General features: G+C 43.5%; 1 protein-coding gene across 6 annotated transcripts in view; it reads right to left on the minus strand.

Moving 5' to 3' along the window:
• Positions 1–14,134, minus strand: part of MALRD1 (MAM and LDL receptor class A domain containing 1) — a 752,096-nt gene that overhangs the window by 170,089 nt on the left and 567,873 nt on the right. For all 6 annotated transcript variants that reach the window (XM_077154409.1, XM_077154433.1, XM_077154399.1 and 3 more), the window contains exon 33: positions 7,817–7,974. In XM_077154409.1, the coding sequence (XP_077010524.1) occupies positions 7,817–7,974 (158 nt within the window). The remainder of the gene's footprint in view (positions 1–7,816; positions 7,975–14,134) is intronic.

Consider the following 14,134-nt stretch of genomic DNA (forward strand, 5'->3'; position numbering starts at 1 on the left):
AGCACCCCAGCCAGGGCACCCCCTCAGGATGGCTGTGGCACTGCTGGTGAATGCCAGGTGACCCCAAAACTGTCTCAGGGATGCTTCCGGCAGCTACACAAGGACTCTATCCTTGAGCCGCAGAACAAAAGGGTTGAAACCCCAAGTCCCACAGGCCATGAAGGAGAAAGCAAATTCCAATAGCAGCCCGAACCCACACCCTCTCCACACCACTCTTTACACATTTGGGGACAGGGGTAGCTATTGAAATAGCAATCATGCACTTTTTGTGTGTGTTATGTAAAATTTGCTATTCAAACCAAATTTACACTGAAATCTGCAATACACAGAACACAAACGGGGCAGAGCATCGTTGAAAGACCTGCATTTCAACCACCACTGGTAGAGAACAAAAGATTGTTTGCAATCATGAAACTCGAGGCAGTGAACTGGGTACAAACCTCCCCTGGTTCTGCCAGGCAGGCAGCTTGGCGGGGAAGGGGCTCCGGGTGTTGGCAGCGGATCGGGGAAGCCAGGCCTGCGGCTGGACCCCAGGGCCATGGGCGGTGGAGCTGGAGCTCCTTTCGCCTTTCTTCCCTCACCTGTGAAAACACAGGCGGTGTCAGCACCCATTGCACGGGGCGAGGATTAGGCTATGGGGATGAACGATCCAAACACAGCTGCCTTGTCTCAAGCAGCCGGCATCGCGGCATCTGATATCGTTGTCCACTTTCTTTTTCCTGCATTTACTCTTTTCTAAATTTTACACTAAACAAAGCAGGACCAGCCAGCACCAGGCCACGGCACGCTGGCTTTCTGACCTGAGGCCTTGACATGTTACAGGTCTTAGATCTCAGGATTTAACAGGAATCCTTTGAGTTTATAAAGTCCCCACTCAGTGACCACTACAGAATCATAGATTATCTGCTCTGAAACGCCTGCATCAGCCTTCTAGAGTCAAGTTGGATACATGAATCCATTGTTGTTACTGGAGGAAGTCGTAGGATTTGTTGTCACTGAAGGGAGTTTAAGGAACCAATTCATTTTGTTTTTCTGAGTGATTTCTATAAACTACACAGACAAAAAACATTTAAGAAAAGCATACAATGTAAGAGTTTCCTCTTCACCTTTTTTTGTTTCTTTAAAAGCTGAGTCTGATAAATAAATGTAACGAATGGATATTTGTCATTTTTAGAGAAATTCACTTGTCCCGTACCAAACTTTGCTATACCTCTGGTGGTAAACACTAAATAGCTGACTTCACATAGCATTAAATGTCTGAACAAGCCAGAAGCTAGAAAGGTAAACACCGGGAATCAAATAATCTCACGGGAAATCAATTTGGCTTCACTTCGGCTTCTTTGGGCAATGTGGATCAAAAAGTGAATGGCCGCATTTTAAATAGTGCTTTTAATTTCATCTGCAGGTTGGCAGCTGAAAGACAAACTGCCTTTGATAAAAGTTCTGCTATGACAAAACCAGAAACTAAAGCTCACATCGCCATTGTCATACACACACCGAGAGTCTCATCAAAGGACATTGGTGCTGTATGGAAGTTTCATTATTTGCATTATTAGTCATCTACTAATACAATTGTAATAATTGTAACAATACAATCAAAAGATACTAATGACTTTCCAGTCCCCATAAAATATTTGCTTTCCTTATGCAGCCCTTTACTTTGCAGATTGGGGTGAATCTGAATAGTTTGGCTTTTTATCCTAAAAAACTAAAAGGAAAGACTTAATTGAATTTCACCCTGGTCCTATCAAACTGCACACGTTTTCCTCGAGTGCTTTAGCATTATCTGATGCACTTCATTAATATATTATCACAATTAAGGTGTGCTTCATTTGGAGAGTAATCCTAATACACTGTAGGAGACCAAGCCCTCTTCATCATTTGGAGAAACTGCTTTCCAGTTTATTTCATGCTCTTCTTTGAACCAAGCCACCATCACTTCTCCCCTGGTCTCCTACAAGTGCCCTGTAACGCTGTCCCTCTTTCACCTGGACTCCTCACCTCCTCCCTCCCCGGAGACCCCACCCTGCTCCCACCACAGCCAACGTGATCTTCAGAATTTTCCGTAGATGACATTGCTTCTCGGCATGATCTTCCCTATGCCTTCCCAGGGTTCTCATGATAAAATCTACTGTCCCTCCCTTCCTTACAGCCTGTCTGCTCCATCTCAACTCTTCCGCTTGTGGATTCTGTTCCAGCCACTCTGCCCTTCGGCTACCTCCTACCTCGGAGTCTATGCTTATTCCTTGCTTATAGCACTCTCCTCAGGTACACACAGGCTGGCTGCTTCTTGTTTCTTAAGTCCAAGTTCACACAAGATGCTTCGCTGAGGGGTTTCATTTCCATTCCAGATGAAATGCCTGTCTTGGGAGACCCTCAGCAATTGTTTATCACCTGAAACTGCTGTATCTGTTTCTGAGCATTGCAACACAAATGGAAGGATTCCTATTTATCTGTTCTTTTATTTGCTTTTTTTCCTTGTTTCCTGTCTTCCCCTCCCAGATAGTAAATTTTTAGTAAGTTAATGAATCGAGGACAAATTTAAGGGGACTGGTGCCAACTCAAATGGTTTTATTGTTTATTTACGTTAATATCTTCAGGAGGGTTGTGTTTCCTTTCAGGTAGGCACTTGGGGTTAAACCAGAAAATATAAACTACTCTGTGCATTTCAAATAGATGGACTTGAAAGTAGCAAACTGGTTACAAAATTGGCAGAAAAGATGAGAAACCCACAAGGAAGTTCCGAGGGGACCCGTAGACCAGCACTGCAGGGAGATGTTTTCACCCTGAAGCTGCAGGATGGAGGCAGCGGCCGAGCCCGGGAGCTGGACGAAGATGGAATGGGCACCCACAGTGGGTGTGAGCAGGGACCTAGGGGCAGGTCTCAGGGGGCTCCAGTTAGAGAGAGCAAGGAGGAGGCTCGTCCCCTCTGTCCGGTGGGCCAGGGGCCTGGGAAGGGCGGTTCCCCTGGGGTTGGAGCAGGCCAGGGCGGGGACAAGCCTGAATGGCATGTCTCAGTGCAGGTGCTGGCCAGCAAGCCTGCCGCAGCGCTGCAGCTGGGAACCTCTCCAGGCATACCTGGCGGTTCTGGAGCCTCATCGACCGCGTGGGTTGAATTCACCTTAGCTGTGCTCTGAGCCAGAGCTCCCCAAGAGGACTTACATGGACCACATGACGTGGCTTCAGACGACTGCACAGTGACCGGCCCAGGCCTCAGGCCACATTCGCTATGACAGACCATCTGTTTACGGAACACACCTTCATAGTGTCTCCCAACCTTTCAAAATGAAGACCCTTCAGAAATACGTATTTCTTAGTACAAAGACAATGTGCTTCTATTGTGGAAAATTACAAAACAAATATAAAACATATAATACTTCTCATCAAAACCATCTAGAGACAACTGCTGCAGCCATTTTAATGATTTCCCCCACCACTGTTCTAGATAATGTTAGTTGGACTTTTGGTGTCAGTGACTTGAGAAATGCATGCACAGACGTGGGCTCCTTACAGGGGTCTCTCCACCCAACTTGCCCATTCACCAACTGGAGACAAGTCTCACAGGTGCAGCACAGCTGTTCAAAACAGTGCCCTAGGAAATGGAGAAAATGAGGTGCATAATCCACAAATTAAAGAAAATGAAAAAGCATAAAATTACATGGACAGCTTAGCACCAGAAAGCCTCGATCTGAAGAGCAGGGAGGACGGATTTCTATTTCACTGGTTTATTCACATATAAAACTGTTGCCTGTTGCAGAAGGCTCCAGTCTGGGAATGGTTCAAGGTTTCCAGAGAAACAATAGAGAGGGTGAGACTCGTGCCAGCTGCTGTGATCCATCCCTGGCACAGGTACATTTTGAAAATGATTTTTCCTTCTGAAATGGTATGGGCTTTTTCAGTGGCAGGTAACCAGAGGAGACTCTTCTGGCAAGCAGGACCAGGCAAAGCAGGACGGAGGTTTCAGGAGAGCAGGCAGGACTCTTACTTCCCGGCCTCCCGAAGCTCTGTGATTCTATACGTGCCGGGGAAAGGTGGCCACCCACAGCCCCGCGCCCAGCCTACAGCCTTGATCTTGTAGTACTGAGGAAGGAGAACCCCTCGCCCTCCTCGTCCAGCCCTGGGAAGGCTACGCTGCCTATAGAGGTGGAAAAGGGTGGCCACTGCTGCGGTCAGCGCCCCCAAGACCACGTGGACTCAGGAAGAGGGACCCCTGGAAATCCAACCGCCAGTGGACGCCCCACACCTCCACTGATGCTCCAGTGGGCCCCTGTGAAGACCACCTTGGGGCCTGACACACGTTACAGGGACCCTCTGCCCTCCGATTAGAAGAAGCAGGAAACGCCAATGCCAGGCCCCAGAAGCCACGCGCACAGGCCCGGCACCCGAGGCCCCGCTGCCTTCCCAACGGCAGTTTACAGGCACCAGGTCACCCACCAGCGGGAACAAAGGACATCAGGTGCTCTTTGTAAATGGAGGAAGCAGCGTTTTGTCAGAAAGGACTGAAATCTGGCTGCCTTTTCACTGGTATTTCCATTGATGAGTGTCCTCTTCACTTCCAGCAATCCACGTTTAATAACATCAGGGGGTCTCCCCAGTGTCACGGTGACAAATTACCGTGATGCAAAATTTAGCCTGAGCAACAGGTAAGCCTACTGAATACGCAAGTGGTATATGTAAAAACGCATACATATGTTTTTATACATATAAAACATATATATACATAAATGTTTTTGTATTTATGTATATATGTGGAAAAAAATCCAAAATGTTCCTATGGTCAGCATTTACTCACATGTTCCTAAACAACTGACATATGAATCTTTCTCTGTTGTTTTTTCTGGCTTGTCTTTGGGAAATTTGAACCACAGAAGGCTCAAATTCTCTACTTGCTTTGTGGGTTTATATTTTTACTTGGTAAGAACTCTCTTTCTGTCAATGACTATGATTGATAAGGTGATATGGACTTTTATTTTCCTTTCTCTCTTTCCCCATGTGTCTCCTCAGGCTTCTTTGTTAGATTCCAGAGAGCCTGAAAGCAATATGGGGTGATGGATTAAAAAAAACTTTGATATCAGATTTGTTGCTAATTTTGTAATCCTGGAAAATTTACAAGCCTCATTGAGTCTAAGTTTCTTTATTGTAAAACTGGGAAAAATCTGCCTACTTCATCAGATGAATGTGAGAATTAACATTGATAATACATACACAGTTTACAATACAAGTTGGGAATGATACTGTGCCAGTTTGAAACTATTACGTAGCCCAGAAAAGCCATATTTTAATCCTGATCCAATCTCATGGGACCAGACCTATTGTTTAGGCTGAGAAACTTTGATTGGATTGCTTCCATGGATACATAGGTGTGACCTTTTGGTTAGATTATTTCCATGGAGATGTGACATACTCAGTTGTGGGTATGGCTTTTTGATTAGATGGAGATGCCTCTGACCATTTAAGGTGGGTCTTGAGTAGTTTACTAGAGCCCTTCAAAAGGGGAAACATTTTGGAGAAACCTCAAATGTAGATGCTTGGAGAACAGTTGAAACAGAGCTGACAGAGCCACAGATGTGTGGAGTGCTGACAGAGAGAGTAGACGCCTAGACACGGGCAGAGGCCAGCAGACATTGCCATGTGCCTTCCCAGGAGATGTTAAGCAAGCCAGAACGTGGAGAGAGCCGAGGGAAGTCAAGAGATGAAAGCCAGCCCTGGAGAAGCAAAGTGAGGAACCCCCACAGGAACAGAGGTTGAAAGCAATGGAACCCAGGAGTAAGGGACCAGCAGATGCCAGCCACATGACTTCCCAGGTGTCAGAGGGGTTCCAGATGGCATCAGCCTTTCCTGACTGAAGGTAACCTCTTGGTACCTTAATTTGGACATTTTCAGGGCATTAGAACCGTAAACTCATAACATAATAAATTCCCTTTATAAAAGCCAATATTCTTGTAACATAATAAATTCCCTTTATAAAAGCCAATATACTAGTTCTGATATATTGCATTCTGGCAGCTTTAGCAAACTAAAACAGATATGAAGCACTTAATAATAGCTGTTATTACTTACAAAGGTCAATGTTTGAGATAAAGACAAATAGTATTTTTTAAATGCTATTTATTAGTATTTAAAATACAATAGTATTTATTAAATATTATTATAGTATTTAATAGTATTCATTAAAACTATTTTAATGGTATTTATTAAATACTATTTAATAAATTAATAAATAGTATTTATTAAATGGTATTTATTAAAATGACAAATGATTGTCTAATTGCAATAAACAAACACTAGATGTTGCGGTCTGATAATTTTTTATAATCTTTTAATCAGATATCAAGATTTCAAAATTGGTTCAGGATGAAAGAAAAACTCATTGATCTTTTGTATAATTAAAGGCATAGATGCAGTAACTTGCAATTTTAAAAATGATTGGGTTTGCCCAGGGATGAACGTGGCCCTGGCACCATGGGATCAACAATGTCATCCTGACCAGAAGGGGGAAAAGAGGTGTAACAAATAAGGTATCAATGGCACAGAGAATTCAAATAGAGTCAAGGGGCTACTCTGGAGGTTGATCTTACACAAGCTTCAGTTAGACATTGCTAACTATCATAACTTGCTAAACCCCAACTAAAACCATTACCGCCTATCTAAAGAATACCTAGGGCATTATATAAGACTCAGCAAAAGTTCCATTAACTAGGGTAACTTTCTAGAAACCTACAACCTCCAGATGGGTCCCCGGACCAGGCAAGTCCTGAAATGCAGAGGGACCAGCCTCTCTATAACACCAGCTAGTTCCATCCCTCTGTCCTATATTAGTGACAGCCCCTTCCAACACGAAAAAGTTCAAATGGGCATAGTCCAAATATTCCTAAAGAGTGGGAGAAAGATCAAAGGTGATGGTGGAGTTACACAGAGAAGTTCGGGTTTAATAAATGAGTATGAGTGCTGAATCATTCTACTGGTATTTCCTTTAGTCTCCAATACCTAGAGCAGCTAGAAATAAAAATCTAAAATTGTGGAATTATAACCCATACCAGACTCTGAAATCTGTTCTACAACTAATTGTTGCAGTGCACTGTGAAATTTATTGTTTATATATATATATGTTATTTAAAGAGAAGGAGGAGTATAACACAGTAGATAGGATTTAACAAATGAGTATGACTGCTGAATCATTATATTGATATTTGTTAGTCTCCAGGGTCTTGGAGCAGCTAGAAGAAAAACCAAACAACTGTGGAACTGTAACCAATACCAAACTTTAAAATCTGTTCTATAATTACTAATTAAAATGTACTTGGAAATGTATTCCTTTTTTGTATATATGTTATATTTCACAGTAAAAACAATGTCTATAAAAATGTTTGGGTTTTATACAGATTCTTGTCTTAAAATAGCTAGAAATTTAGCAGGCATGTGTTTTAATGTGAGCTGATATATACTTAAAATCTTAAATTTGCTTTGTCTTCAGTTTGTCCGAGATACAAACTTCCCTAACAACACATCTTCTTTGTCTGTAGCTAAGTTGTTCTTAACAGAGTATATAGAATCTGATCATACTCTTTTCTCTCCAGATAATCTTTTAAATATCATGCACCATACTTGAATTCTGGTGGCAGCTGCCGATGAGATAAAGCTTGAAAAGGATTAACATGAATGGCAGCCTGCTTGCCCGACTGTCACTGCCCCACAAACAAATGAAAAATTGTTGGAATTGACACTGGTGTTGCAAATACCAAAAAAGAGAGAATGGGGTGGCATTTAAACCCATGTCACACATGCTCCAATGGCTGAAATCTGTCCCCTTCCATACCTTTAATATCCCCGTCTTCCGAGGATCCACCATGTAGAACCAGAACCGGGCGGCGCACACTCCGAGGCTTGCAGGGAAGGATGCAGAAGTAGTGACTCTCGCAGTGTAGCCTTCTTTGCCACCCAGTGAGCTGACATACAGGAAGTGGCGCCCGCTGCCTTCAAAGACAGGAATACACATTTTTATTGAGATGATAGATTTTATAGCATGACGCGGAATGTGTTTAAACCACATACAAATTTCATTTTCTTCCCACACATGCATTTAGACACACCTTGTTTCCTTTCAGTCATATCAATAAAATGTAATTCTCTTCAACCAAAAAGAAAAGACTCTCTCACTAGGATCACGCGACTCGCACACTCATTGGGGATTTTGACTCGTGAATAAAGTGACCAAATCTTCATGCGGACGATTGCATTCCTTTTCTCCGTTTGCTTAAGTCCGTCTGGTATCTTCAAGGAAACAGCATATTTTGTGCACCGTGCGCTGGCAGGAAGGCAGGGCCATCGAGCTGGGTGAGCATCGCAGCTCGTTCTCAGTTGCTCGAGTCACATCTCACTCACAGGACGGGAGCAAACGGAGACCTAGTTCTGAAAGGCACCTCAGGGTCTTCTCTGAGTGATGGACAACGCCTGCTCTCCCCAGCTGTATTAGCACCTAGAAGGGCTCTGTATTTAAACCCAGATGCTGACATCATCATCAAGTTCATCAGAGCTACTGTTCCCTTCAGATTGATCTTTATGGCTCTTGCCAGTGGAGAGTAAACATCTATGAACTCCGCCTTAGACTGTACACATATTTGCAATTCTAAATCAAAATCATTAAAAGATTTTCTAATTAAAAGTATCATTTTTCCCTGTGGCGTCTTAGTATTATTACTCAGGATTTCTCAAGCAGTAATTGTGAGTTAATAGAGACAACAGACTGAATTAAGTACGCCTAGAAGGAGTGTTGTCAACCTTCCCCCAAGTTCCCCTCGTATGCATGCAAGTGTGAACTGATTGTGAATGGGACTGTATGCCCCGTCCACGCAAGTACGACCTGATGTGAGGGGGACCCTGTGCTGCGTGCGTGCAAGTGTGAACAGACTGAAGCGAGCCACCATCGTGAAGGCGTGGGACCCGAGAGGACAGCAGCAGGCCACACCAGGACACTTGAGACTTTGGGGAGCCACGTGTCCTGCTGACAACGTGAACTGGGGTGTGTGGCCCGGAAGCCTGAGCTGATTCACAAACGCCTGCTGCCTAACTCAGCTGGGGCCGGCACAGGCGACTGTCACAGCCCTGGCACGCGGCCACCCTTGTGCAGAGCCCGTGGGAGAGCGCGAGGAGCGCAGCTGCACCACCCACGGGGGGCGGCTTCATGCCTCCTGCAACGGCTTTGATTCCTCAAGGCTCCGCTCGCCGGCCATGCCCTGGACAGAGCTGCACAGCCCACGGCCGGGGGCTCCCGCACAGGAGAGGCAGGGATCCTGCCAGGCCATCCCAAGCCCAGCCTTTTTGCCTCTTCATGTTTTTGAAGAACATTTCTTCCAGCCAGCGGACGGTGGGATGAAGGAGAGCTCTGGCTGTCCACCGCGGACACAGCTGCCCCCTCACTCTCCTTACAGAGCTCGGGTTAAGAAAATGAACACTATTTTAATTCATCTGTGGAGAAGGTTTATACATTTCCTTTCCTATTTCTTTCTAAGGAGGTCCGTTTTTGTTTTCTGATTTGGAAAATAAAGACATACATGTGGCACGCATAACTGAGATACATTAGACTCCATCCACCAAAGCTGCTAGGAATTGTGCCTCATTCCTTAAAAGCACACTTTCTGTAATCCCACGCTATCTTTGACCGAAGACCAATGAGGTTTGGTCTTAGCCTAAGGCTCTCCAATGCATTTAGACTGTAATTTATCAAACTTTAAACACTGTGCTAAGTAAGACAGATATGGTGTAACTCAATGAGCAAAACAAGAATTTTGCTTATATAGTCAATGTCTAATAGAAACTGCGGAATCTATTCATGCTATGTTTGACATGAAGAAACAGCTTTAACAAGTTCCAAATTTGGTAATACAGGTACTCAGTCTGTTTGTATAAAACTATTTTATTTTTTGTAGCTTGAGAAATAAGGTACATCTGTGTAATTCAGATCTAAATATACCTTTTGCCAGGCTTTAGATCTAAGCTGATGATGAAAATCAAATTGTCAGAGTTGCAGGAAATAGGTGTCATTGGGTTCACTGACACAAATTTGATCAAATTTACAAAGTCAGAGATTCCAATTCAAAACCTTGTATTTTAGGAAGTTTTTTTCTAACTCTGTAAATCCATGAAAATTCACTCATTCAGATGTTTCTTTTGAATAATTTTGATCACATGGCATTTACTTTTAAAAAGCAAGTACTCTGAGTTGCCCATCCTTAGCCACAGCCTCTCTTTTGGGCTCCAAACTTGCCATGTCACAGGATTCTTAAGGGTTCAGCAATTTTTTCATGCCCCAGTTTGAAAGAAATATCTGAGTTTTCATTATTAGGTACTTACATCCAAACAATACATATTTATATTCTAATAGCACTCAAGAAAATTAGCATTTTTATATCCTTCTTATATAACCACAATTATTTGCTAATGGAGTGTGTGCTGACGGGCAATGCACAAATTCCCAAACCTTAAATCAGATTAGATATCATTGCCCTCATTTTATATTCCACATTTACTTTCTCTAGTACTTAATTTTATCACAGTGACTATTGAAAACTAGTGTGGCAGAGGTACAGCATGGTTGAAAGGCATGTAGTGCAACCTAAAGTTTGCATTTCAGGGCCATGTCTTCATTTGCTAGAGCTGCACCAAGCAACTGGATGCCACAAACTACCCAGTTGACCCATGAAATAGAGCGTACATATAGATGGTGGTGATGGTAATCCATCATTTCAGTGCCACATATGTTTTCCTGTGCAAGATACAACCATCTTGTTAAGCTTCAGAGCACAGCTGAGAATCCCAGTCATCAGTTAGGGGATTCTGGGCTGAGTTCATGAAGCGTACTCCACCTGCAATCTTGCAGTCAGCACATTCAATTTTGATTTTATAAAATCTTACATCCAAACACAAAAATCACAAAGTCAATTACTGACAAAAGTGTTCAGGTATGCAAATGTGAAATTCATCCATTTTAAAATTTAAGAACACAAACTATGTCTGATAATTTAGAGGTTGTCATTGCATATTTGGTCTTTGGAGGGTTTAAATTCTAGAGCCCTAGCACGTTTAAGTTTGACCCTGCAAGGGGAGCCGATTTGTTACAATGCTATACTTTTTATGAGAATCATAAAGTGAAAAGATGCTTAACCTCTAGAAATTATTAATGGAAAAATATGAATGATCCAGGAACCATGTCCTGTATCCCCCAGATATAAAACCTTGCATTGAATTCTAATTTCAGAAATAGACTAATTTTTATGTAACATGCTCAGCCTAGCCCCGCTTTCAAACATTTATAAATTTTCGGTGTGTTCATTGGGAACTGCATGTTTGTATCTGGCAAAAATCTTGGGAGAAGGTCAACCTAAATTCCCACACAAAGTTTAGAGTGAGTTAAAAGCAACTAAGAAAGCTGAAAAGTCTCAACTGCCCAGCAGGTGTAGAGTTCTCCATGAACTGCCATTAACCCTCTTCTCTTTACTCATTTGAGACTCTGTGGACTATTAACCCAGTGTCTTCATTTAAGTGTGATCTGTGGAACAGCATCGGCATTCACGGGGCAAGTCTTTAGAGATGGGCCTTCTGTCGGTTTGCTTGCTTGTTGCCTAATTGCTTCACAACTACTAGCAGTTTTCTCTAGAATTTTAGATCAGAATGCAGTCAATTGAGTTTATAACATCTATCACACTTTAAGTACTCTTAGGCATGGTATTACCAGGTACAGTACTCTCAAGCACAGTACTAGCATGTGTAGTGCTCTCAGGTAGAGTATTCTTAGTAACAACACTTCAAGTAAGTACTCTCAGGTAATGTACTGTCAGGTACAGTACTCTCAGGTATACTGCTCTCAGGCATAGTACTATCAAGTAAGTACCCTCAGGGACAGTACTTCCAGGTACAGTATTCTCTAGGGATAGTACTCCCAGGTACAGTACTCTCAGGGGTAATACTCTCAGATACAGTACTCAGGAGCATACGGTCTCACTAACAATGTCTGATTTTTACCTCTCCCTATACTTTCAGCCTCCTAACATTTTCTATATTTTGTGCTTAAAATTTCAATTTTCCTGTACAAGTTTTATGCTTACAGGCTCTTAAAATTCTCTGCACACAGACTTTATATTTTACACTTAATTAGCAAAAATTGCCTATTGGACAGAGATTTGTCATTAAAGTTCAATTGTTACTTTAAACTCTTCTAGAGCACCACACATTTTTTAAAAATGGGGTCAGCAGGGTCAAACCACATCAGTTCAGTCCTGGTACTGGCGTCTCCTCCCAGCACCGCTGCTGAGTGGCATTAGGGTGCCTGGATTTAACTGCACACCCCAAAACCCGCTTGATGCCCTGGGGTGTCAGGGAGTGACAGATGTACTTACTCACCCTTCAGCTGTCAATGGCTACAGGCTTGAGTTTTTGATGTTTCTTTCCCTGAATTATTGTGCTATTAGGTAATCAAAGTAATATTTCCTTTTTAAAAGGAGAGTTATACTTTTAAAAGAAAGCTGGCATTTATTTTTTTTTTTTTCACAGCTCCAGACTCCCAGGAAGAATCACAATCTGTGGTGGGGTCAAATCATAAAAGACAATTTCCCACTTCAAGTCATAAGAATTCACTCCCTGCTTTAAACAGCAGGCGATTTCAGCCTTTTTTCCCCTGCTCATAAAATAAAGCTGCCTAATGGTTTTTAAAATGCCATAAACATGCCTCTCTTCCAAATGGCAAACACACCCTCCTCAGAGTCCGACGTAGCTTGGCTCTAAACCGTCTGTAATTTCCGCCTGCCCCTCACTACAAAACAGCGTAATGACTGCCAGTCGAAACGCCCTCAATCTCTTTCTACTTTCGCTTTTTCTCCAAATTTCTCAGGTTCTGGCTATTTGTGTCCACGATTTTTAAAGGCCATGACATGTAAACATGCTCAGAGTGAGAACCAAAATTTCTTCAGTTGTCAAAATGGTAACCACAGAAACGGTATCTTTGAAGTGAAATGAAATTTTTTCATGGTATTTGATAGGAATGTTGCTAGGTAGCTTCTATTTGCTTTTTGAAGGACTGTACAATGTGTAGAGTTGTGCTTTTTAAATTTCTCCCCTTCCCAACAATTTATTCCCTAGGCACCATTCTCCCTTGAGAATAACTGTTACCCTTTTAAGGAAAAAAACACTTTTCTAAAGAATGTGCCATTTTAATACTATTTATTGTTACCTGATTTGGAACTGTGATTTTTCCTCTCGGTATGCACTGATCTGAAATAAAAGTGAAGCTTCTGGCTGTGATAGGTCAACTCACAATGGATTCATCTCGGTTTGAAAGCTGCTGACTTCTTCAGGAGTAAGGATGTCTCAACCCCTGAAGGTGACCCACACATGGAGCCGGCGGGTCCCCCTGAAGGTGACTTACAGATGGAGCCGGCGGGTCCTCCTGAAGGTGACCCACACATGGAGCCGGCGGGTCCCCCTGAAGGTGACCCACACATGGAGCCGGCGGGTCCCCCTGAAGGTGACCCACACATGGAGCCGGCGGCCCCCCCTGAAGGTGACCCACAGATGGAGCCGGCGGGTCCCCCTGAAGGTGACCCACACATGGAGCCGGCGGGTCCCCCTGAAGGTGACTTACACATGGAGCCGGCGGGTCCCCCTGAAGGTGACTTACACATGGAGCCGGCGGGTCCCCCTGAAGGTGACTTACAGATGGAGCCGGCGGGTCCCCTGAAGGTGACTTACAGATGGAGCCGGCGGGTCCCCCTGAAGGTGACCCACACATGGAGCCGGCGGGTCCCCTGAAGGTGACCCACACATGGAGCCGGCGGCCCCTCTTTAGGTCTAGGGAGAGACAAGGGGTTCTGGACATCCTGATTCTCACAGTCAAAGAATCCTGACGACTCTGCATGTGTCATTTTCTTGTCAAGATGCTTTGCAAAATGTATTAAAAACAGAGGCTGTAAAATAACCCCCATGTGTTGGGGCACAGACAGGGCTGGCTTCTGGGTGTCGCTTTGCTGAGCATCTCTGGGAGCTAGATGAATCCCTCCACTTACTCACTGGAATGGTGGAAGGAGAAGGAGGGAAAGGGCCCTTAGCTGGTACCTCTGTATCTAGAAGGCAGCTTTAGATTACA

Source organism: Tamandua tetradactyla, chromosome 1 (assembly GCF_023851605.1).
Source record: "Tamandua tetradactyla isolate mTamTet1 chromosome 1, mTamTet1.pri, whole genome shotgun sequence".
NCBI lineage: Eukaryota > Metazoa > Chordata > Mammalia > Pilosa > Myrmecophagidae > Tamandua > Tamandua tetradactyla.